This window comes from Desmodus rotundus, chromosome 7 (genome assembly GCF_022682495.2).
Source record: "Desmodus rotundus isolate HL8 chromosome 7, HLdesRot8A.1, whole genome shotgun sequence".
Lineage (NCBI taxonomy): Eukaryota > Metazoa > Chordata > Mammalia > Chiroptera > Phyllostomidae > Desmodus > Desmodus rotundus.
The window spans coordinates 65,845,289-65,870,699 of NC_071393.1; the positions used below are offsets into that span (position 1 = coordinate 65,845,289).

Consider the following 25,411-nt stretch of genomic DNA (forward strand, 5'->3'; position numbering starts at 1 on the left):
TGAGGGGAATAAACTTTATTTTTTATTTTTTATCCTCACCCTAGGTCATGGTCATTGAGTTTAGAGAGAGGGTAAAGGAGAGGGAGAGAGGAAGAGAAACACTGGTATGAGAGAGAGACATTGGTTGTCTCTTGTACATGCCCTGATGGGGAGTAAAACCGGTGATCCTTTGGTTTATGGTATGGTGCTCTGATGATCTACTGAGCCATACAGCCAGGGCATTGACTACTAATAATTAATTTGTACTTTTGTGAATTACCTGGATCTTTTGCTTGTATTTCAGGGTTGGACACTGAATTTCAGTGTCAATAGTGTTTGATAAGTACAAATTGAAGTATAAGAATGTTTTATAGGTAACAGATTTGCTAAATGAAAAATTGCTACCAGGTTGAGTATATTTCTGTGTGTAGTTTGAGATTCACATGTAACTTTTATTCTTAGATATGTGTGTGCATAAGGTACTATCTTAATTATATTGTGAAAAATTTCCAAACATAAACGAGAATTTTTCCATTCTTTAACAATCCCTCAGTAATCTTGTTTCATCTATACTTGTGTCTGCCCCTCATATTTTGAGGTAAATCCTTCATATATTTCATCAGTATTTCAGTATGTATTTGTAAAAGATAAGGACTTAAAAACATAATCACAATCATCATTTCTCTCACACACACACACACACACACACACACACACACACACACACACACACACAACAACCCTAACATTTAATAAATATATTTTAAGCCTAAAGTATTATTTTGAGGACTGAGTACGGCATTCCCAACTGTGTTTTATTTCAGCAGGAGTGGTAATATGGATGATGTTGGTGGTTTGCTTATTACATGTTTTTTTACTTAGTCCTTTCTGGAATTTGGGAGGTTTTGTTTACTAGAGATAAGTTTTTAAATAATTGAGAAAGAATCCCTGGCCAGGTAGCTCGGTTAGAGTATTGTTTGATATGCCAAGGTTGAGGGTTTAATCTCCAGACAGGGCACACATACAAGAAGCAACCAATGAATGAATAAATAAGTGGAACAAAAAATCAGTATTTCTTTTAAATTCAGTTTTTAAAAAATGAGAGAATTTTGACACTGCTGTCTTCATAATAGCAGATAAAAATCAAGTTTAGGATAACAAAAGATAGGATTCTACTATATGCATTTTACTGTTAAATTCATAACTTCAGAATATAATCTTATCTTTTGGCTGCTTAGGTCTGAGTGATGGAAAATACAGTAGTTTAAGTTAGATTTACTTTTTTTTTTCCTTTTTAGAGAGGGGGGTAGGGGGACAGAGGGAGAGAACCTTGATCAGCTGCCTTGCACAGGCCTCCTATCAGGGGCCTGCCATGCAACATAGACATGTGCCTTGACTAGGAATTGAACCAGCGACCTTTTGGTGTGTGATACAGTGTCCCTCCACTGAGCCACACTAATCAGGGCTGGATTTACTTACTTAAAATTATTTACTTGTAAAAAATTTCTTTTAAAGAATTTACTTTTTTAAAGAGGGGGAAGGGAAGGAGAAAAGACATTGAGAAACATTGACTGGTTACCTCTCATACACCCTTGACCAGGTACCAAACCTGCACCCAGGCATGTGCCTTGACTAGGCATCAAACTGGAGACCTTTGGCTTTGCAGGACAATGCCCAACCAACTAGGACAAACTGGTTAGGGCTCCTTATAAAATGTTTTGCTGTTCTGGTCCAAAATATGTTTGTTTGTTTTAAAGATTTGTTTATTATTTATTTTTAGAGAAAGGGGAAGGGAGGAAGAGAGGTAGAAAACATCAATGTGTGGTTGCCTCTCATGCATCCCTCACCGGGGACCTGGCCCACAACCCAGCCCTGTGTCTCAACTGGGGACCAAACCAGCGACCCTTTGGTTCACAGGCCAGCAGCACCCAGTCCACTGAGCCACACCAGCCAGGGCACTGGTCCAAAATCTTTTATTCACAAGTACAAAATTTAAAAGTATATGGCAACCAAGTTTTTCATTAGTTTGATAGACTCAGTGACCAAACCTGACCTCAGTTGACATGAGATTCTTTACATTTTAGTGACTATGCATATCTCTTGTGGAAATGTTAATGTAAATACTTGATTTGATAGTTGGGTGCTTCCCCAATCCCATTTGGCTCTTATATAGCAAAAAAACATAATTACCTTTGTAATATATGAAAAAATTCTGATTTTTTTCCAAACATGTCTCTCCAAGGCACATGGTAGACTAGAAAAGTGTACATAGTTGGAGCTGAATACTCAGTTTAAACAAGTTTACTGATAGAATTGAAGCATTCTACAAGATGATAAGGAAATGGAAGTGTTGTGAATAAGTATTACTGACTTGCTATTCAGAGTATGGTTTGTGGTCCAGCATCATCATCACCACCACCACCTGGAAGCTTCATAGAAATACAGAATTTCATACCTTATCCTGGAATTATTATGGGCACATTTAAAGAGAAGTACTGGTCTATGCCAGTTTGCTCCTTTTCATTGATTACTTACGAATTAGAAATTTTGGTAGACTTCTGGCAAGAATGTTTTTGACGTTTGGGTGAGGGGATTTTGAGGATCAGAGTGTAGCGACATTTTGTGTAAATTTGAAAATATTGTGCAATATAAAAAGACCATTTTATATGCAAAATTTGAACTAATGACTTCTCCCAAATTACAGGTAGAGTCAAGAATTAAGTAATTTCAAACAGACTGGATAAATGGTGACTACATTTAAGCTGCTAATCAGGAATACATGCCATGTTGAAATATGTGTATTTTGAATGTTCTGTGCTCTTGGGCAAATAATTTACAGTACCTGGTAAAATGTGACAATTTCTAATTTTTTGGTGATAAATGATAGCTGGAAAGATTCACATTTGAAAAATAATCTTGCAGTTCAAGTTGTAGCTGTGACTATAACAGTTATGACCACTTCTCCTTTTCGCCAACTATTTAAGGAAAATTATCAAAACATAGAAAACAGTATAATGAATTCCTATGTATCTTCTACCTAAATTGCCATGTTTGGTCCCCCCCCCCTTTTTAAAAAAAATTTATTTATTTTAGGGAGAGGGGATGGAAAGGAGAAAAGAGAGGGAGAGAAAGAAACATTGATTGGTTGCCTCTTGTATGCACCCTGTCCAGGGACCAAACCTGCAACCCAGGTGTGTCCCCTGACCTGGAATTGAACCAGCAACCTTTCACTTTGTGGACAATGCCCAACCAATTGAGCCACACACTGGTCAGGGCTGCTTTTCCTTTCAGTGTATTTTGTTGAACTATTGAGAGGAAAAAGTGCTAATTTAAGACAGAGACCTAAACTTTTATTTTTATCCTCACTTAAGGACAATGCTTATGAATTTTTAGAGAGAGCGAAGGGAAGGGTAGAGAGAAGGAGAGAAGTATGCACTGGATTCTTTCTCCTACTCTCCCCAGCTGGGGAATTGAACCTGCAACCTTTCACTTCTCAGAATTTTGCTCCAACCAACCAAGCCACACCAGCCAGGGCAAAGAACTAAATTCCTTTTTTTTTTTTTAAATCATCACCTGAGGACAAGAAAGATACATTTTTGTGAGAGAGAATCATCAATTGGTTGTTTCTGGTGTAGGCCTGGACCTGGGATCCAACCTGCAATCTAGGCATGTGCCCTCATGGGGAATCATGATGCTCTAGCCAACTGAGAGCCACAACTGTTAGGGCCAAAGACTTAAATTTGTTAACCATGAATCTCTAAAGCAGGGGTGTCAAACTCATTTTCACCGGGGGTGGGGGGGGGGTGCACATCAGCCTGGCAGTTGCCTTCAAAAGGCCAAATGTAAATTCAACTCCTTAACAGTTAAGGAGAAGTTGCATTTATACAGTCCTAAAATTATTTCAGCCCTATGAAGGCAACTGCGAGGCTGATGTGCCCCCCCAACCCCGCCCCGTGAAAATGAGTTTGACACCCCTGCTCTAAAGATACTGCCCTTCCCTTGAGTAGGTGCTTATACACTGACCATTTTGTTACTCCCATTACATGTTTTCAGTTATATTAGAAATTATAAATCCTTCGTATATTTTTTGTTTGTTCATAATTTTTGTAAATTGAATAGGTCTTTTTAATTTCCAGTCAAGATTTATTGATTTTACTGAAGTAATTTTGAAATGTTGATTTTGGGGGATTTTTTTCCTGTGAGAAGCATTCTTTTACATGTTTGTAATGTGTGTTTGTACTTTAATTTAGATGTTTGTTGATGGGGAGTTTTACTATATATAGAAGCTACTCTAGTTAAGAATTTGATGGACTCTAAAATGCTGGGGGGTTTTTCCCTTAAGTCTGATGCAAAACTCATAGAAACAGGTGACTAACATTAATAACAGCACAGTTGATTGTGAAGATTGAGAATGTAGAGAGAAATAGCTGTATTTGTTGGGACTTTCAATAAATGAGAGACCCCAAATTATTGAACACAATATTCAGTGAAATTTTTGGTGCCCTGGAGATAATGATTTCCTTGATTTTATACAGTTCTGAATTGTTCTTGAGGAAGGGAATTAAGTGCTTGACTCTTCCACCTTCTGTTTAAGAGTTTATAGAAAAGCTTTGCAGACTGTAGTCCAAGCTATTTCTCATAATCATTACATTCCAGGGTAGCATTAAGCTGTCTTTGCATAGCAAAAAATTATAAAAGCAATATGTCATTAAGGAAAAATTTAGGTAAATGAGTACTTAAACTTCACAATCCTGCTACATCCTGAGATACCTAACACTTCAGTGTGTAATCATCTAGATAACTATATTATTGCATATGCTGTGTAACATCTTGAACATCTCTCAGTGTTATATGTTATCATTTAAAAGTAATTTTTGCTCTTAGGACACAATTGAATTGATGGGCTGAAATGAAATTCATTTAGCCAGTCCTATTGTCATTCATGTCTTCTAATTTTTTACTGTAAATACGGCCATGTCCTTGTTTCTTTCAGATGAGTTCTCAAAAGTGAGATTACTGAGTTAAAGAATATGCACAGTCTTCAGGCTTTTGATTAAAAAAAAGTTCAAGTGGCCTCTGAAAATGTACCAGTCCATACTGTCAGAAATAATATGTGAAAAGAACCATTTTAATTTAAAATGGTTTTATTTGGTAGGTGATATATTTGGTTTAATTTATATTTCCTTTATAGTGATGTTGAATTTTTAAAAATCTCCATAAACTTTTAGTAGTATTTGTTAGTCACCTGTTTTTGTCCCTGGCTTGGTTTTTGTGGTATGTACCAATAATAGTAAATGATCTAGTAGTAGCAGCAGCTGCAGCAGCAACACTTGAGATGTACTAGGTTCTATGTCAGTGTTTTTTATACCTTCATTTACACCTCATACCTATCCTATGAGACAGATGATACTCATTTTACAGTTGAATGATCTGAATTTTGATAGGATTGACTTGCCAAAGGGAAGTGCACATTAAAGTGGTTGAGCTTGAAATTGAAACAGGTCTGTTTGACTCCAAAGCCAAGCCTCTGAACCCTTAACCATATTGATGTATTTGTTTAATTTAAAAAAAATATATTTATTGATTATGCTATTACAGTTGTCCCATTTCCTGCCCCCCTCACTCCACTCCATCCTGCCCACCCCCTCCCTCCCACATTCCCCCCCTATAGTTCATGTCCATGGGTCATACTTACAAGTTCTTTGGCTTCGACATTTCCTACACTATTCTTACCCTCCCCCTGTCTACTTTCCACCTATCATCTATGCTATTTATTCTCTGTACCTTCCCCCCCCCCCCCCTATTGATAACCCTCCATGTGATCTCCATCTCTATGGTTCTGTTCCTGTTCTAGTTGTTTGCCTAGTTTGCTCTTGTTTTTGTTTTAGGTGTGGTCGTTAATAACTGAGTTTGCTGTCATTTTTACTGTTCATATTTTTTATCCTCTTTTTCTTAGGTAAGTCCCTTTAACATTTCATATAATAAGGGCTTGGTGATGATGAACTTCTTTAACTTGACCTTATCTGAAAAGCACTTTATCTTCCCTTCCATTCTAAATGATAGCTTTGCTGGATACAGTAATCTTGGATGTAGGTCCTTGCCTTTCATGACTTGGAATACTTCTTGCCAGCCCCTTCTTGCCTGTAAGGTCTCTTTGGAGAAATCAGCTGATAGGCTTATGGGAACTCCTTTGTACGTAACTGTGTCCTTTTCTCTTGCTGGTTCTAAGATTCTCTCCTCCTGCTTAATCTTGGGTAATGTAATGATGATGTGCCTTGGTGTGTTCCCCCTTGGGTGACACTTCTTTGGGACTCTCTGAGCTTCCTGGACTTCCTGGAAGTCTATTTCCTTTGCCAGACTGGGGAAGTTCTCCTTCATTATTTGTTCAACTAAGTTTTCAATTTGTTGTTCTTCCTCTTCTCCTTCTGGCACCCCTAGAATTCGGACGTTGGAACGTTTCAAGATGTCCTGGAGGTTCCTAAGCCTCTCCTCATTTTTCCAAATTCTTGTTTCTTCATTCTTTTCTGGTTGGATGTTTCTTTCTTCCTTCTGGCCCACACCGTTGATTTGAGTCCCAGTTTCCTTCCCATCACTATTGGTTCCCTGTACATTTTCCTTTGTTTCTCTTAGCATAGGCTTCATTTTTTCATCTGGTTTTCGAACAGATTCAACCAATTCTGTGAGCTTCTTGATTACCAGTGTTTTGAACTGTGCATCTGATAGGTTGGCTATCTCTTCCTCGCTTAGTTGTATTTTTTTTTTAATTGTTATTCAATTACAATTGTATGCCTTTTCTCCCCATCCCTCCACCCCACCCCATGTGAACCCACCTCCCTCCCCCCTCTCCACCCTCCCCCTTGGTTTTGTCCATGTGTCCTTTATAGTAGTTCCTGTAATCCCCTCTACCCACTGTCCCCGCCCCCACCCCCCACCCCCGCCCTGGCTATTAATAGATTGTTCTTAACTTCAATGTCTCTTGGTTATATTTTGTTTGCTTTTTCCTTCTATTGCTTATGTTCCAGTTAAAGGTGAGATCATATGGTATTTGTCCCTCACTTCCTGGCTTATTTCACTTAGCATGATGCTCTCCAGTTTCATCCATGCTGTTGCAAAGGGTATAAGCTTCTTCTTTCTCTCTGCTGCGTAGAATTCCATTGTGTAAATATACCATAGTTTTTGGATCCACTCGTTTGCTGATGGGCACTTCGGTTGCTTCCAGTGCTTGGCTATTGTAAATTGTGCTGCTATGAACATTGGGGTGCACAGATTCTTTTGGATTGGTGTTTCAGTGTTCTTAGGGTATAATCCCAGCAGCGGAATTACTGGGTCAAAGGGCAGTTCCATTTTTAGTTTTCTGAGGAAATTCCATATTGTTTTCCACAGTGGCCTCACCAGTCTGCATTCCCACCAACAGTGCACGAGGGTTCCCTTTTCTCCACATCCTCTCCAACATTTGTTTGTGGATTTGTTTATGTTGGCCATTCTGACTGGTGTGAGATGATACCTCATTGTGGTTTTAATTTGCATCTCTCTGATGGCTAGTGATGCTGAGCATCTTTTCATATGTCTCTGGGCCCTCTGTATGTCTTCCTTGGAGAAGTGTCTGTTCAAGTCCTTTGCCCATTTTTTAATTGGGTTGTTTGTCTTCCTGGAGTGGAGTCGTGTGAGTTCTTTATATATTTTGGAGATCAGGCCCTTGTCTGAGGTATCATTGGCAAATATGTTTTCCCATACTGTTGGTTCTCTTTGTAATTTGGTGCTGTTTTCTTTAGCCATGCAGAAGCTTTTTATTTTGATGAGGTCCCATTTGTTTATTCTTTCCTTTATGTCCCTTGCTTTAGGGGATGTGTCTGTGAGGATGTTGCTGCGTGGAATGTCTGAGATTTTCCTGCCAATGTTTTCCTCAAGGACTTTTACGGTGTTACGGCTTATATTTAAGTCTTTTATCCATCTTGAGTTTATTTTCGTGCATGGCGTAAGTTGGTGATCGAGTTTCATTTTTTTGCACGTAGCTGTCCAGATCTCCCAACACCATCTGTTGAAGAGGCTGTTTTTGCTCCATTTTATGCTCCTGCCTCCTTTGCCAAATATTAATTGACAGTAAAGACTTGGGTTTATTTCTGGGCTCTCTGTTCTGTTCCATTGGTCTATGTGCCTGTTTTTATGCCAGTACCAGGCTGTTTTGATTACAGTGGCCTTGTAATACAGTTTGATATCAGGTATTGTGATCCCTCCTGCTTTGTTCTTCTTTCTCAAAATTGCTGCTGCTATTCGAGGTTGTTCATGGTTCCATATGAATTTCTGCAATGTTTGTTCTATATCTGTGAAATATGTCATGGGTACTCTAATAGGGATTGCATTGAATCTATAAATTGCTTTGGGTAGTATGGCCATTTTGATGATGTTAATTCTTCCAATCCATGAACATGGTACATGCTTCCATTTGTTTGTATCTTCCTTAATTTCTTTCTTCAGTGTTGTGTAGTTTTCTGAGTACAGGTCTTTTACCTCCTTGGTTAGGTTTATTCCTAGGTACTTTATTTTTCTTGTTGCTATATCGAATGGGATTTTTTTCCTGATTTCTGTTTCTGCAGTTTCGTTGTTGGTGTACAGGAATGCCTTTGATTTCTGGGTATTGACTCTGTATCCAGCTATTTTGCCAAATTCATTTATTAGGTCGAGTAGTTTTTGAGTGGAGTCTATAGGGTTTTCCATGTACACTATCATGTCGTCTGCAAACAGTGACAGTTTCATTTCCTCCTTTCCAATTTGGATGCCTTTTATTGCTTTTTCTTGTCTGATTGCTGTGGCTAGGACTTCCAATACTATGTTGAATAGGAGTGGTGAGAGAAGGCATCTTTGTCTAGTTCCTGATCTTAGTGGGAAAGCTCTAAGTTTTTGTCCATTGAGTGTGATGTTGGCTGTGGGTCTCTCATATATGGCCTTAATTATGTTGAGGACTTCTCCCTTTATTCCCACTTTGCTGAGTGTTTTTATCAGAAATGGATGCTGTATCTTATCGAACGCTTTTTCCGCATCTATTGATATGATCATGTGATTTTTGTCTTTGCTGTTGTTGATGTGATGTATTATGTTTATTGATTTGCGAATATTGTACCATCCTTGCATCCCTGGGATGAATCCCACTTGGTCATGGTGGATGATCTTTTCAATATATTGCTGGATGCGGTTTGCTAATATTTTGTTGAGAATTTTAGCGTCTATGTTCATCAGCGATATTGGCCTGAAGTTTTCTTTCTTCGTTGTGTCTTTATCTGGTTTTGGGATTAGGATGATGTTGGCTTCATAAAAAGAGTTTGGGAGTCTTCCATCAGTTTGGATTTTTTCAAATAGTCTGTGAAGGATAGGGGTTAGTTCTTCCTTAAATGCTTTGTAGAAATCTCCTGTGAAACCATCTGGTCCAGGGCTTTTGTGTGATGGGAGTTTCTTGATGACTGCTTCAATTTCCTTTGCTGATATTGGTCTGTTCAGGTTTTCTGCTTCTTCTTCATTCAGTTTTGGAAGATTATATTTTTCTAGAAATGTGTCCATTTCATCTAGGTTTTCAAATTTCTTAGCATACAGGTCTTCATAGTAATTTCTTACGATCCTTTGTATTTCTGTGGTATCAGTTGTAATCTCTCCACTTTCATTTCTAATTCTGTTTATTTGGATCCTCTCTCTTTTTTTCTTGATGAGCCTACTTAAAGGCTTGTCGATTTTGTTTATCTTTTCAAAGAACCAGCTCCTGGATTCATTGATCCTTACAATTGTGCTTTTAGTCTCTATGTCATTTAGTTCTGCTCTGATCTTGGTTATTTCCTTCCTTCTGCTTGCTCTGGGCTGTCTTTGTTGTTGTTCCTCCAGTTCTTGTAGGCGTAGGGTTAGGTTGTTTGTGTGAACTGTTTCTAACTTCTTAAGGTAGGCCTGTATTGCTATGAACTTCCCTCTCAGGACTGCCTTTGCTGTGTCCCATAGGTTTTGGGTTGTTGTGAGTTCGTTTTCATTTGTTTCCAGGAAGTTTTTGATTTCTTCCCTAATCTCGTTCTTGACCCATTCATTGTTTAATAGCATCCTATTCAGTCTCCATGTTTTTGAGTGTTTTGGGTTTTTACCCTTGGGGTTGGTTTCTAGATTCAGACCCTTGTGGTCAGAGAAGATGCTTGATATGATTTCAATTTTCTTGAATTTGTTGAGGCTTGCTTTGTGTCCTATCATGTGGTCTATCTTTGAAAAAGTTCCATGGACACTTGAAAAGAATGTGTATTTTGCTTCTTTGGGATGAAAAGCTCTGTATATATCAGTTAAGTCCATTTCCTCTAGGGTATTGTTAAGTGACACAATATCTTTGTTGATCTTTTGTTTGGAAGACCTGTCCATTTTTGATAGTGGGTTGTTAAAATCCCCTACTATAATTGTGTTGCTGTCAATATCTTTCTTGAAATCCTCCAAGATTTTCTTTATGTATTTGGGTGCTCCTATGTTGGGTGCATATATATTTATAATGTTTATGTCTTCTTGGTGGATTCTTCCTTTGAGTATTATGAAGTGACCTTCTGGGTCTCTCTTTATGGCCCTTCTTTGGAAGTCTATTTTGTCTGATATGAGTATTGCTACCCCTGCTTTTTTTTCCTGTCCGTTTGCTTGGAAAATTTGTTTCCAGCCCTTCACTTTCAGTCCGTGTAAGTCTTTTGTCCTGAGATGGGTTTCTTGTAGGCAGCATATGTGTGGGTCATGTTTTCTTATCCATTCAGCTGTTCTATGTCTTTTGATTGGAGCATTTAATCCATTTACGTTTAAGGTTATTATCGATAGGTAGTTATTCATTGCCATTATTTCCTACCTGTGTTCCTCTGTCTTTCTCTTTTCCTTCCTTTCCTTAAAGCAGTCCCTTTAGCATCTCTTGCAGAGCTGGCTTGGTGGAGCTGTATTCTTTTAGACTTCTTTTGTCTGGGAAACTCTTTATTTGGTCTTCTATCTTGATTGAGAGCCTTGCTGGGTAAAGTAGTCTTGGTTGCAGGCCTCTGGTACTCAGTACTTGGAATATTTTTTGCCATTCTCTTCTGGCTTGGAGCGTTTCCATTGAGAAGTCAGTTGCTAACCTTATTGGGGCTCCCTTGTATGTTACTTCCTTTTTCTCCCTTGCTGCCTTTAAGATCCTCTCTTTGTCTTGGAAATTTGCCATTTTAATTATGATGTGTCTTGCAGTTGGTCTCTTTGGGTTCCTCTTGTTTGGGACTCTGTGATTCCTGGATTTGGGTGACTTTTTCTCTCCTCAGATTAGGGAAATTTTCCATCATTACTTTTTCAAACAGGTTTTCTATCCCTTGCTCTTCTTCTTCTCCTTCTGGTATTCCTATTATACGGATATTGTTACGTTTCATGTTGTCCTGCATTTCCCTTATTGCCTCTTCATTCTTTCTGAGCCTCTTTTCCTTTTCTTGCTCCTTCTGGTTGTTTTTTTCTACTTTGTCCTCCAGCTTGCTGAACCGATCCTCTGCTTCATCAAGTCTGCTTTTAATTCCTTCTACTGTGTTCTTCAATTCAGAAATTGTATTCTTCATTTCCTCTTGGCTCTTGTTGATATTTTCTATTTCCTTTTTCATGTTGATATAGTTTGCAGTGAGTTCATTGTAGTTTCCTTGTAGTTTCTGGTAGTTCTCTTTGAGCTCAGAGAGCTCAGTGAGCTTCCTGATGACCATTGCTTTGAACTCAGTATCTGATAGTTGACTTGCCTCTTTTTCGGTTAGTATTCTTTCTGAGACTTCCTCCTTTCCTTTCATTTGGGAATTGTTTCTTTGTCTTCCTATTGTTTGTGAGGCTCTTCTTGTTGGCCTCTGCTTCTTAAATTGCTTTGTTCTGACTCCCTGGGTTTATGATATGAACTTCTATGGTAGAATGCCAATGGGATTCGGTGGTGCTGTCTCCTTACTCTCCTGTGCTCACTGGTCTTGAGCTGAGGTTTATGTGTTTAACATGGTCTAACTCTAGTCTTTTCAGCACTCCAGGTTTTGTTGTCTCACCTGTGGGAAAAAGAGAAAGGGGGGGAGAAAGAAAAGAAAAAAAAAACACACAAAAAAACAAAACAAAGATGGGAAGGAGGGAAAAAGGAAATAGGAAAGGAAGGAAGGAGAGAAGAAGGAATAAAGAAAGATCGGAGTCCAGATAAGGAATTTTAACCAAAATTAAAACATAGAAATAGATAAAAGAAGGCAGGAAGAAGACATAAAAATGGTAAAGGATGGGAGGAAGAAGGAATGAAAAAAAAAAAAAGAGCGAGGAAGAAGGAATTCAGGGGGAAAGGAAAAAAAGAAAAAGGAAAAAAAAAAAATCTTCTGTTGGCTTTAAACCGGTCAGGTTATTTCTGCTGGTGTCCTGTCTGTGCAACGGGAGGGGGTGGTTGGAAGGATTGGTTTCACTTTTCTCCCTTCCTGGGTCACACTCTTCGCTGTTTTGTAGGTGTGGTCCCCGGCAGTCAATCAGGCCGTTGATCAGCCAATCCAGCAGCTTTGTTCTTGGGACATGCAAGCGGCGGCTCCAGCCGCTTTGGCTTGGGATGCTATTTGTGCCCTGAGCGCGCAGCTGGCCCACCAATCGAGCCGCCCGGGCTTGGGACGCTGGCGCGCAGGCGGCGGGTTCAGCCGCGTTGGGGTTAGGACACTCGCCAGCAGCTTTGTGCTTGGAAAACGCGCACCCAGCCGGCCCTGCGCTTGGTGAGCGCGCAACCCGCCGAGCCAGAGGCTCCATGCTTGGGGGCCCGATCCAGCCGCCCTGGGCTTGAGTCTCTCGGGGCGGGCGGGCCGCCCTGGGACTGAATCACGTGGCACTCGGTTCGGAGGTTTTGGGCCTGTGGGTGGAGCAGCTAGCCTCAGCTCCAAATGATCTCGGAGGTTTCAGGTGTGGGCGCCCCTCCGGGGTTTCATGTATGGGCCCCGTTCGCTAATCTGTGCGCGCGCGCGCGCAACCGGACCTCAGGTGAGCGCTGTCACTCCGGTGCCGTTTATCTCCCCCCCCCCCCCCCCCCCCCCCCCGCAGTCCAGGGGCGGAGGGGGGAGGGGCGCCAGGGGCCTTGGCTACTACCGAGAGTTCTCTAACTAGCCCCTGAGTGTCTCTATTTTCTTTTTCTTTTTGAGAAATTCCTCCTTTTCAAGCTCCCCTGGTCCAATCAAGCACCTGGCTGCTCACAGCGCAGCCTGGCCCTCTCCCAAGACTCCTGCAGCAGCCCCTGCGCCAGGGCTGGCACTTCTGCTGCCCTTGTACCGCACGTTCCCGGGTCCCGGGGACCTTATTGTCCTTGAGCACTCTTCTTACCGTCAGATCTTTCAATGTCCTCTATCTTTGGTCTCTGATCTTCGTATATGCTGGAATACTGTTGGCTGTTCGCTCTGCTCCTCAGATCAGCTAGGTATTTCCCTGGCGTTGAGGGGAAGTGGATTCCTCTCCCACCTATGTTGCTGCCATCTTCCCACCTAGTTAGTTGTATTTTTTTCTGGAGCTTTGAGGTGTTCTGTCATTTGGGCCTTTTTTTTTTTTTTTTTTGTCTTGGCTGGTCTGTTACTTAAAGGGGCGGAGCCTTAGGTGTTCACCTGGGGGTGGGGTAATGATGGTCACTGTGCTGTGAAGCTGTACGTGGGGGAGGGGCCGAGAGGGAGCAGTGGCGCCCACTCCACTCTCCACTGGACCTCAGTCTTTCACTCCGCTACCCACAATCAAACTGGGCCCCTCTGGTGCTGGTTCCCGAGTGGGTGGGCTTGTGCACGCCCTAGGCCCCTGTGGGTCTCTCCAACGACCTCTTCCGTGAGGCTGGGAGTCTCTCCTGCTGCCGCCCCAACCCCCACGGGCGTTTTCAATCAGAGGTTTGAGGCTTTATTTCCCGGTGCTGGGGCCCTGGGTTGCGCGGTCTGCTTTGCTCTCCGCCATTTGTCCAGTTTATCTGTGCGCGAATGTGGGGCTGCGGGGTGCTACCCGCCTCTCTGCCTGCCCCGTTCTCCGCCCCTCTGAGTCCGGCCCTCAGTTTATCTGCACGAATGTGGGACCGCAGGGTCTGCTAGTGGTCAGACTGCCTGCCCCGTTGGTCCCACACTCCGCCAGTCTCGGTCCCGCCACGCCACGGCCACGCGAGTCCTCTCCGCCCCGGTGCCCGTCTCCGCCCCTCCTACCGGTCTGGATGTATGTTTCTTTTTTATCTACTTGGTGTCGGACTTCCTTGCCGTTCGATTTTCTGTCAGGTCTGGTTGTGGGAGGAGGCGCAGTGTGTCTACCTACACTGCTATCTTGGTTCTCCGTTTAATTTTTTTTTTAAGATTGTATTTATTTTTAGAGAGAGGGGAAGGGAGGGAGGAAAAAAGGGAGAGAGACATCAGTGTGTGGTTGCCTCTCGTACGCCCCCAGTGGGGACCTGGCCTGCAACCCAGGTGTGTGCCCTGACTGGGAATCAAACCAGCTGCCCTTCGGTTCGCAGGCCCATGCTCAATCCATTGAGCTATACCAGCCAGGTATTAGTTTAATTTTTATATACAGTATTAAGGGCTTGAATTGTGGACAAACATATTACAGACATCCATCAATTTTTTAAATTTGTGTTGTATTTTAGTGTGGGAATGTTTTGTATTCTTTTTAGGACCTTCTTAGGATTAGTCACTTTTAAATGAAGTTTGGTCAGGTAGACATACATGGCTTGAATTTGTGGGGACAGGTAATTTTGTATCTACCTTTTCAGTTTAATTCTCTTTTTTTAAATAGGCTTTACCTAAACTTTTGCTTCATAATTTTTAAAGTATTACTCCAGGTCCTGCTCAAAACTAAACCAGGGCAGAGTTTTTCAGGGTACAGAAAATGTGCAGAAGGGCTTCTCAGTTGACGTTGTTATTACTCTTACTGTTCCAAAACTAAAGTATAACATGAAAAAATCTGCTGCTGTTGAAGAAAAAGTGTGTTGATCAAATTTAATAAAAGTAACTTGGGTGAGATTCCTCAGGATATGTTGACCAAATCAGTAAAGGATATATAATTGGGAGAGACTGTCAATATTACATACAATAAAATCAAAGTCTGAAATTTTCTTTAGGCTAGAACCAGGGAATAGGAACTAGATATGAGATAATAAAATAGTATTGGAAATGTAAAATCCTGTCCTGTGCTTGATGTAAAGAAACCCAACAAAATAGTTGTCCTTATGCAGGAAGTTAACATGTTAATAACCGAACAAGAATTAGAGGTTTTACTTAACAGTGAATTCTGCATGTGTTGACAGTGCTAAAGTTGGTAGAAATAATAGTGTCTTGATAGTATCCAGAGTGTATTCCACTCCTGCAGGAGCAGTCAAATTTGGACTGCTATGTTTAGAGGGACATTAACAAGTGAAATAAGGCACAATATCCTATTTGCATAGAAAATGTTCAGGAGAATGAACAGTTTGAGATGTTTTAATCAAAGGAAAAATAATTCAATCACTTATGAATGGTTAAAGAGAAGAGCTAAGGGAATAAATTAATGAAGAGCCAATTAAGTTTTAGAATTGAGTATTTTCAGGTTGTGAATTCCTTCACGTTTCCTGGCATTTGAAGAAGAGGCTTGATCATCAGTGAGTGAGCAGTGATGTTTTAAGGAAATTTTAACATTCTTTGAAGAAACTAGAAGGCACTGAGCTACATGATTTAGCTTTTGTTTCATTGAGATTCTGGGAATGTTTATTTTTGTAAAGACCTTCATTTTTAAAATTTTTGTTACATTATATTACCCATTTTTACTTTGAAAGGAAGTTTTGTTTGTTCTTTTTTTAATTACGGAAATGCTCAGTGAAGAAAAGTTAAACCTGCAGATAAAACATTTACTTAAAACTTAAGCACTAAGCCCTGGCTGGTGTGGCTTGAGCTCATGAACTGAAAGGTCACTGGTTCGATTTCCTGGTAAGGGCACATGTCTCAGTTGTGGGCCAGGTCCCTTGTTGGGGGCGGGTGAGAGGCAACCATTTGATGTTTCTGTCCCTCTCTTTGGGGGGAAAAAATCTTCAGCTCTGAGAAGTTATCACCACTATTAATATTTTGAAGTTTCGGTCCATTCTTCTTTTTCTCATGGCTGAATGTTTACTTATTCTTAATATCTTTTATACTTTTATAATGTATGTTTTATACTATATTTTTACTAGTATGGAATTATTACCATATTTATTTTAGAACTTATATATTGAAAACATTTTCCACTTAGGAAGTTTTAGCATGTTTCTAAGGAAGTTTCTAAGTGGCTTTCAAATATTTTTTTTTTGTTACGGGATTTACGAAACTTAGAGTCACAGTTGCTCTTTTTCTATGCTAAACATAGAATCACCTAAAATTTATTTAACATTGTCAATTGCTTAATTAATACAAGTAAGTAGACCTACCTATTGTTCAGCACTTATCCTCTAAGAATTTTCAAGTGAACCTACAGAAACTTGTACTGGTTTACTTATTTACAGCAGTGGAAGTGCCAGTTCTCTTCTGCACCCCATTCCATCGTCATTCTTTTGTTGGCAAATTTGACAGAGAAAAAATGTAGTTTTGCTATTTCCTAGAAACATGTTAAATTGTGTGACCTGACAGACATCATTTTTCCATTTGCTATAATAGGATCTTTAAAAATGATTTGAACAGGTAATGTGTAATATGCACATATGTAAAATAACACCATCCCCATTTCAGCCTCCCTATTTTGATAGCAACTGTCTAGATTGTCGTGTTTGTGCTCTCTGCCTTTTTTTTTCTTCTGAATGATTTTAAAGTTATAGGCTTAATATTTCACTTAGGTACTTCAACCTGTCTCTCTTTCTTAAGGTAATATCAAAATAATTATCAGAACAATGAAAATTAACATTAATTCAATGTTATCTTGAATGCAGTCCATGTTAAAGCTCTCTAGTTGTTGCAAAAAAAAAAAGTTTCTTTTCCTCAGTCCAGTATCTAGTCAGGTTTTACATATTGCTTTCTTAATCTAGTAAAATCCCCCCACTGTTTTTCTTTTGGGAGTTGCAACCAGTTGTGTTATATAATGTCCCCACAAACTTGAAGTTGTCTGTTACTGGTTCCTTTTTTTGTTGTGTGTTTTTGTTTGTTTGTTTGTTTGTTTTTTTTTTTAAGATTTTACTTTTTAGAGAAAGGGAAAGGGAAGGAGAGCATCACTGATGTGAGAGAGAATCATTGATCAGGGCATTGCTTCTTGTACACGCTGTAACTGGGCACCAGACTGGCAACTCAAGGATGCGCCCTGACAGGATTCAAACTGGCAGCCTAACTCTTTTGGAATGATGCCCAACTAGAGTATGTAGGATGTACAAGAAACTAACTGAGCCACACAAGTCAGGGCTCAAGTTGTGTGTTTTCCTGTGTGTATATTCAAGTCAAATATTTTACCAAGAATATTGCAGAGGTGGTAGATATTTCTTATTTTGTCACATCAGGGGGCATGTAAGTGATGCCCTCCATGTCCCCATTCCTTTATAATCAGTCAGTAATTTGTTGAGTAATACTTTGAGATCATGTAATTTGTTTACCACACCACAAACTTTCAGTCAGTGTGATTTTAGCATTGACATTGACATTTGTCTGAATCAATTGTTGATGTGATCTTCATCAAGCATTTTTTTAAGTGCTATTTTTAAATCTTTTAATTTCACTACTCTTTTTTTTTTTTCTTTTTTTAAGATTTTATTGGGTTTATTTTTAGAGAGAGGGGAAGGGAGGGAGAAAGACAGGGAGAGAAACATCAATATGTGGTTGCCTCTCCCGCACCCCCAGCTGGGAACCTGGCCCACAACCAGGCATGTGCCCTGACTGGGAATTGAACTGGCGACCCTTTGGTTCACAGGCCAGCACTCAGTCCACTGAGCCACACCAGCCAGGGCTCAGTATTCTTTTCTTAAAACAACTTTTTGTGCTTACGATTTGTTTTGTTTTTTTCTGCCTTTTATCTGTTACTCATATGTCTTTTGGGGGACTCCTGAGATTTTTCTTTGGGTTTTAATGTATAAGTAAATAAATAAAATCTTGTTTTTTTTTAAGACATACATAGAGAAAAATTGTGGGCTATATAAATATGAAAGTAGCGTTGGAAAGGGTACTGAAAAGGGCTTAAAGGGGCAAAATAGGAGTTCCTAAGTGTCAAAGAAAAACAGCTGAGGTCAGATGATGATGCTGTAGGTAGGCAGAGCAAATATAGTATCTGAAAGCTGAGAAACTATTGACAAGAAATTGTGAAAGATAATGTAAAATAGAAAGTCTTTTGGATTCAAAGATAGTCATCTTTTTAAAAAATGGCCAACTCATTGCTGCCCTCTAGTGGCACTTTGTCTTTTAAATTCTTCAAAGATAGATGAGAAATAGCATATTAGGCATAATGGCAGTTGCATCTAATTTGAATTAAATGTAGAGTCTAGTTTAGGTTTTAAGAGACAGTAATAAGATTCTAAAGTAGGGTTCTAAATTTCCTAATCTGTGGCAAGTTATTACATTTTCTGCTCTCTAGTTAGTATGATTTGACATCTGATAAAAGCCATACTTGGTGCCGTCTTTGAGTTCTTTTCTTGAACCAATATATAATGTTACAAGAATAAGTACAATGTGATTAGTCTAGGAATAGGGCGAACAAGTAGAAAACTGACTGAAGTGCCCAGTAAAATCATTTTGTGGCTTGTTTACTTATTTTCTGCTCCCCCTCCCTTGTAGTAAATATGCCCAGATACCATATTGAACACAGTATAACTAAGTGGCACTGTTTTGTCAAATATTTATCTTCCATCCCCTCAATCCCTTTCCACTAAAGATGGCATTCTAGTTAGTGACCAGTACATAAAGGCAAGGGAGCTGAAGGCCTTATTCCAATTATAAATTGACTTGGCCCGGCTCCCAGCAAATTCCAGGACCTTTATAATAACCTGTGTTTTTGGACCATTTGAACCATGTATTTCTCAAAATTGTCAGCTCAGTCTGCCTTTCCTACCTTGCTTACCTCTTGCTGGCAGAATTTTCTTAACATTTAATGTAAACTTAAAAGAAATGGACTAGTTGTTACAAATATTTCCCAAATGTTTAGCTAGATTAACAGACCAGGATAGGGTTGTGTCTCTTAAGAGGGCAGTCCAGAATAACTCAAACTTTAGAATGAACAGCTGGAAATAAAATTCACAGTTTGCTTGCATCCCAGCCAGATGTAGGTTTTATTTATTTATTTGTAGGTTATGACTGGTATGGTAGAAGTGTAGGAATCAACACATTTCTGTATCCACTAATCTTGTCCTTTACACTGCCACTAAAGTTTAGTTTTATTGCTTTGGCATAAAGTATATGATAAAACACACATATATCTGTGGTGTAATAAGGCAGTAAAAGTAGCTGAATACTGCTGGGTTTTGACTTTCACTCTCCTGGTAAGAAAAGCCTTAGTGATCTTTTGATGATAAGAACCTGGATGAAAAATATATGTAATAATACAAATACATGCATGTGCACTTGAGTACTAGAGACTTTAGTGCTGCCCCTCAGTAACCTTTAGGTAAATAGTTTTTGTTTTTTCCGAAAACCATATCTTCTTGATCTCCACAAGTGAATTAAACAGGATATAGAGCATCCAGGGAAAATTATACGTACTGGCTTTACTCAACTAATTTTAAGAAAGAAACAGATTCTGTTTTTTAATTCTATGCACTTTATTATTTAATACTGAGTTTAAGAAATAATGAATTTATCTTAAAATGAATTTGACTTTAAAGTGATGATGAGAAAACTTAAAGGCTGTAACTAGACTACTTTCATCTTTGAGGAATTAGAGTATGTAGGATGTACAAGAAACTTTGGATAACTCAAAAAATGGGAGAAGTTAGAATGTATATACTAGATCGATGAACTGTACATTATTCTCCATCAAGATACTAGACTGTTGGTTTAAAGTTAAAATTAATTCATGTAGATTAATGTCATTTCATTACTTTGCAGCCTTATTAGACTATTAGTACGTATGTTGGTACATTTCTCAAAACATTTGTTTTTATAAAAGAAATTTTTAAGGCCAAGATTTTTAATAATTGTTAATAATTAGCCAGACGCAGCATACCTACAGAATGTTATAAAATATTTCTGCCATATGTTTCCTAAGCACATAATTTATATATATATCCTGTTATGTATTGTACAACTGTGTATACTGCTTTCTGACTTAAACATTTTATCAGAATTTCCACATTTAAAATGATTGGTAAATTTTCTGAAGACTGCAATTGCTGGTAACTAGACTGCTGAATTGTTAAAATTATTTGTAAAACATGCATGTATAATATAACCATGTGCTACATATCTATATAAGATGAAAAGCAAGAATAGACCCATTCCTTCTGCTTTTACACTTGAAATCTGATGTATTTAAGATTATGCCATTTGGGTTGGATTTTTAAGCTGGTCAGAGCAGTCTCCCATTTCTCCCTTTCCTAGTACTTTAAAAAGTTAGGAGAAATTGACCTTTCTTATCAGGGCAGATTATTCCAAAGTGTAAACCTTTTTGACCCATGAAGCAATCTCAAATATATTCATTTAGATCTGTGCCATTTCTATTAGTCTATTTAAAAAATGCTATTGAGTTATTATAAAGCAAAAACCCTTGTAGCTACTACTTAAGTTGGGAAAACTAGAACTTTGCCAGCAAGGTTTACACTTTAGAATGATCCTGTGACAGTCCAGAAATAAATGGCAGAACATTGAAAGAAAATGTGACCCAATGATTTTATTCCCAGCAAAACTGACTTACAAATATAAGGAACAAAGGCAAACTGTAATAACATGCAAGAACTGAGAAACTATTCTTATGAGTTCTAAGTAATATGTTTGGAACATCATGGTACCTATAAGGTAGAACTTACAAATATTGGAAAAAGATAAATACAGAACAGTCACACATGAGTCTAAACAAGTCTTTTGTCCCAGATTCCTATTTCAGGATATACAGATGACAGAAAAATATGTGGAATTGTACTAAGTATGAAACTTCTGAAAATGTAGACTGGGAACTGCAGGTCAAATGCTCTGGATTCTTCAACATGTAAATTTTAAGTTAAAGGGGAACTTAAGAGGAGTTTTAAAAGACATCATATGTTTTAATGTTAAGACTGTACCGTCTAGGAATACACATTTAGATGATAGAATTACTTAAAAAGGAAGAATGGGATAAATATAGAATGGTAGTTACTTTTGGGGGAGAAAAAAGATTGAGAATGGAATGATGGATATGGGGCTTCTGTGTTAGTTTTGAGATTACAATTGCAGAGACTAAGCTGCTCTAGTACCATCGGACCTTTTTACTGTAGTACCTTTTACTCACTATTGGAATAGGCAAAACACTCCTTTTCTCAAAATTAGTTCTTTCCAGTAAATTACTAGTAGGATATTTTGGGACTCCTTAATTTCTAGGTCTTTTAGACTCCTAGTTGCTTCTTCCTCGGTCAGTGATAAACCATGCATATTGGCTTGCCCTTACGAGCTTGCATTTTGGGAGTTTTATTTGAGATAATCTTGACACCAAAGTTTGTTGTAAATACTGTCCATGAGTTTTTGGCTTTATTATCTGGTTGCTTTTATGTAAGGATTCAGAAACATTCCAAAACTATGCCATGCTATTGCTGCTTTCTTTCAGGAGTCCCAGTAGTTTATGTGCATTTAGAGTACTTAACAATTTTTTTCTTCCCTTAACAACCAGAAGTAGGATGTGAAGAATGACCCAAGATCATTTGGTTATCTCTAAAACTTTTGGAAAACTGTTCTTTCTTTTTAATAAGAATGTAAACAATAATACCACCCTGACTGGTGTGGCTCAGTGGGGTTGGGCGTCATCCTGCAAACCTAAAAGTCGCCAGTTCAATTCTTGGTCAGGGCACATGCCTGGGTTGCAGGCCAGGCCCCCAGTTGGGCATCTGCATGCAACAGGCAACCAGTTGGTGTTTTTCTCCTCTCTCTCCCTTCCCCTTTCTCTGTAAATAAGTACAATCTTTTAAAAATAAATAAACAGCAGTACCACTAGAATCATCTGTTCCTGTTGGCCCCCTACAATGGCTCTGGTGCCTGGTACTTAGCAGATTCTCAAGAAATGTTCAATGAAAAAATAATTTGTATTAACTCTTGTTTAATTTTTTAGGAGGATGGGTTCCTAGGAGTGGGATTAATGGATCTTTGGGGTTCACCTTTTACTGTTGTTCATATCTTGATTAATCCTTATAGTAACTATGGGCATTGAAAGCTAAACTGTTGACCTCAGCCCAGCTTTTGAAACTTGGATCATTATATTATTTTTTCATTAATAATTCATGATTTTTTTAATTGAATTTGGACACCACACATTATCAAAGAAAATGAGAAAGTCCTATCTTTAATTTAGAAATGACAGCCATTGTTAGCACCTTTCTATTTTGTTTTGTTTATGTGGGAGAGAGACTGATTTGTTCCACCCATTTATGCATTCACTAGTTGATTCTTATATGTTCCCTGACTGGGGATCAAACCCAGAACCTTGACATATTGGGACTATGCTCTTAACTAACTGAGCTACTGTGCTAGGTTTATTTTGTATACCTGGGTGTCTCTCTACCAGTCTCTACAAGTGGGGTTGTTTGAGAGAATTGAGCCCTAATATCTTATGGTATCAATTTGCTGAAGCACACTGGTGTACCGCAAGAATTCCTAAAACATGAAATACCTGACTATTTAGTTGGGGATACTGGCCTCTTTTCCCTTAGATTGTCAAATTAAAAAATGACAACAGCCAGTACAATAGCTGTCAGTGTGAATGAATCAAAATTATACCTTTTGTTGTTGTTCAAATTGACAAAACTATTTTTTGGTGTGCCACAGAATTTTGGTAATTAGTTTATATGTGCTATGAGATGAAAAAGGTTGAAAATACACCCTAAGGTATTTTTTGTATGTGATGAATTTTGTTCTATGTAATTTGGTATTAGCTATACAGCGTATTTGTGAAAATTGAGGAAGTTGTCATTTAAAGCCATTTCTGATTTGTGGTTCAAAGGAGCATATGTAAAGGGGACGAGAGTATACATGAAAGGAATATAAATTTAATGTCTATTCTTTGGTGTTTTCACCTTACATTCGGTATGCTGGTGGCACGTAGAACTACCTTGTTTGGTAGGTTTATATGTTAATTCTCAGTGTTCTAAGGATTTTGGGCAACCACACTTAGGTTAAAAGGCTGTGGGTGATTCTCGGTGCCTACTGTTGGTTAAATTTTTATTGTTTAGTCTAAAAAAATGATTAGGAACTACCCTTTATAAAGCTATAGTTTAGAAACAAAATAGATTGTTTTGAATTTCAGAAAAGATAGGGAAAAGCAGTTCTTAACAATTTTCAAATTAGTACTGCTTATGAAATGACTAGGTATTTTAAGGATCAGAATGGGAGGGGTCATGTATAATTGACATTTACTTGTGTATATGAGACATTTTAACATAATCCATGAGAACTTGTTTGTTGTAATTTCTCTTGAGGATTGGAAAATTTACATTAAACACTGGTATCTTTAATCTTAAGACTGTTACTCTAAATCGTAGGTGGATCTATCATAATAACTTTGAGTTTGGTGGTTGAGTGGCAAGGGGCAGAAGACAGATACAAAAGCTAAAAGAATGCCAAAACCTTAAGATTGAACCTACCATACATAAAGATAATTTTTGTTTCAAAATAGCCTGCAGAAATTTGTACTCTTTTCCTTAGTTCCTGTGGTCTTTTGATTTTGTACAGTGTTTATCATCACCATCCAGTATTATTAAATGCCCCAGCCATATTTTGTAGGTTATTACATAAAAAGGAAGTAAAGAGCCATCACATTCTAAAAAGATGGTATATACTTAAGGTATCTGATGTATTGTAAATAAATTGAAGTACCTGGAAATAGGTATTTCCAGAGCGAGTTGGTCTGTTTATTGCCTTTTTCTAATAACATAAATTATACTTGAAGGGCATAGTGTCAGTTGTCCACATTAATCTAGCTGATGGTTTGTGGGCAGAATTTAGAGTTTTTGTATATCTTTGGGAGAATGACTGAGACTCATTTTAGTAAAAGGCAATGTGCAAGAAAATGGAATTATTGATAGATGGCAAGCAATGGTTAGATTAGAGTGACCGGAAAGGTGAAAAATGAGTAGAAATTGTTAGAGAGTGTAGGGCATTCTAATTTGCTTGAGGCCTTTAAAACAGAGGGGTCACTTGGAAGTAATGTTCAGGAACATTGTGTTGCCAAGAATCCGTGAAGATTCTTTTGTCCCCTTAAAAGGATATAGTTTAGCACTGTTCAAATAGACTAGAGAAGGGAAAATTGGGTTTCTTTAAGGGGTATAGTCAGGGGATCTAAAATGTGAATAGTAACAGACTGAGGTTGACTGCTATTGTACTCTAGTCACAGTGGTTCAAAATAAGAGTAGAAAACGCTTTATTTTGTTTTTAGCATCTTTTCACCTTTATGCGTTTTTTCCTTCCATTTTCAGCTTTGTGAGGAACCTTAATCATCAAAGACAATGGCCAGCAATGTTACCAACAAGACAGATCCTCGCTCCATGAACTCCCGTGTATTCATTGGGAATCTCAACACTCTTGTGGTCAAGAAGTCTGATGTGGAGGCTATCTTCTCAAAATATGGCAAAATTGTGGGTTGCTCTGTTCATAAGGGCTTTGCCTTTGTTCAGTATGTTAATGAGAGAAATGCCCGGGCTGCAGTGGCAGGAGAGGATGGCAGAATGATTGCTGGCCAGGTTTTAGGTAAGATCTGGGTTGAATTAAATTTATTATCGATTATGTAATTCAGATATAAGAACTTTTCTGTTTGTGTTGTTTTCTCTCCCGTGCTATCATTTTAACAGCCTGAGGTATTCTGGATGTTGTGGCAGACTTCAGTGTAATAAAAATGTTAGGTTTATAGATAGAATGGGCTAAATATGGATTTTATTTGTTATGCCATGTTGAGTAGTTGAGGTTAGATAACCTTCAGTTGGTAGTCTTGAGTAAGATAGAGGAGATAGGAAAGATATTTCATAAGGTACAGTTGCTGCCTTAATAACTGGCTGTGCCTACTGCTCACAGTGGACTGGAGAAAGATTGTATAGCCTCATCACTCGTGGGCTCCAGAGTCAGATTGCTTGGCTCTGTATTGGGGCCTCACGTTGTACATTGGGCAGCTTATGTAGCTTGGCTGAACCTTTTTTTTTTTTTTTTAAGAATTTATTTATTTATTTTTAGAGAGAGTGGGAGGGAAAGAGAGAGGGAGAGAAACATCAGAGTGTGGTTGCCTCTTGCATGCACCCCACTGGGGAGCTGGCCCACAACCTGGGCATGTATCTGACTGGGAGTTGAACCAGCGACCCTTTGGTTTGCAGGCAGGCACTCGGTCCACTGAGCCATACCAGCCAGGGCTT

The 25,411-nt window shown here is 38.7% G+C and overlaps 1 protein-coding gene across 13 annotated transcripts in view; it reads left to right on the forward strand.

Annotated features, from left to right (window-relative positions):
• HNRNPC (heterogeneous nuclear ribonucleoprotein C) overlaps window positions 1–25,411 on the forward strand; it is a 63,612-nt gene that overhangs the window by 12,281 nt on the left and 25,920 nt on the right. For all 13 annotated transcript variants that reach the window (XM_024568188.4, XM_024568189.4, XM_053929130.2 and 10 more), the window contains one exon: window positions 24,488–24,758. In XM_024568188.4, coding sequence (XP_024423956.2) covers window positions 24,518–24,758 — 241 coding nt within the window. In that variant the 5' untranslated portion in view covers window positions 24,488–24,517. The remainder of the gene's footprint in view (window positions 1–24,487; window positions 24,759–25,411) is intronic.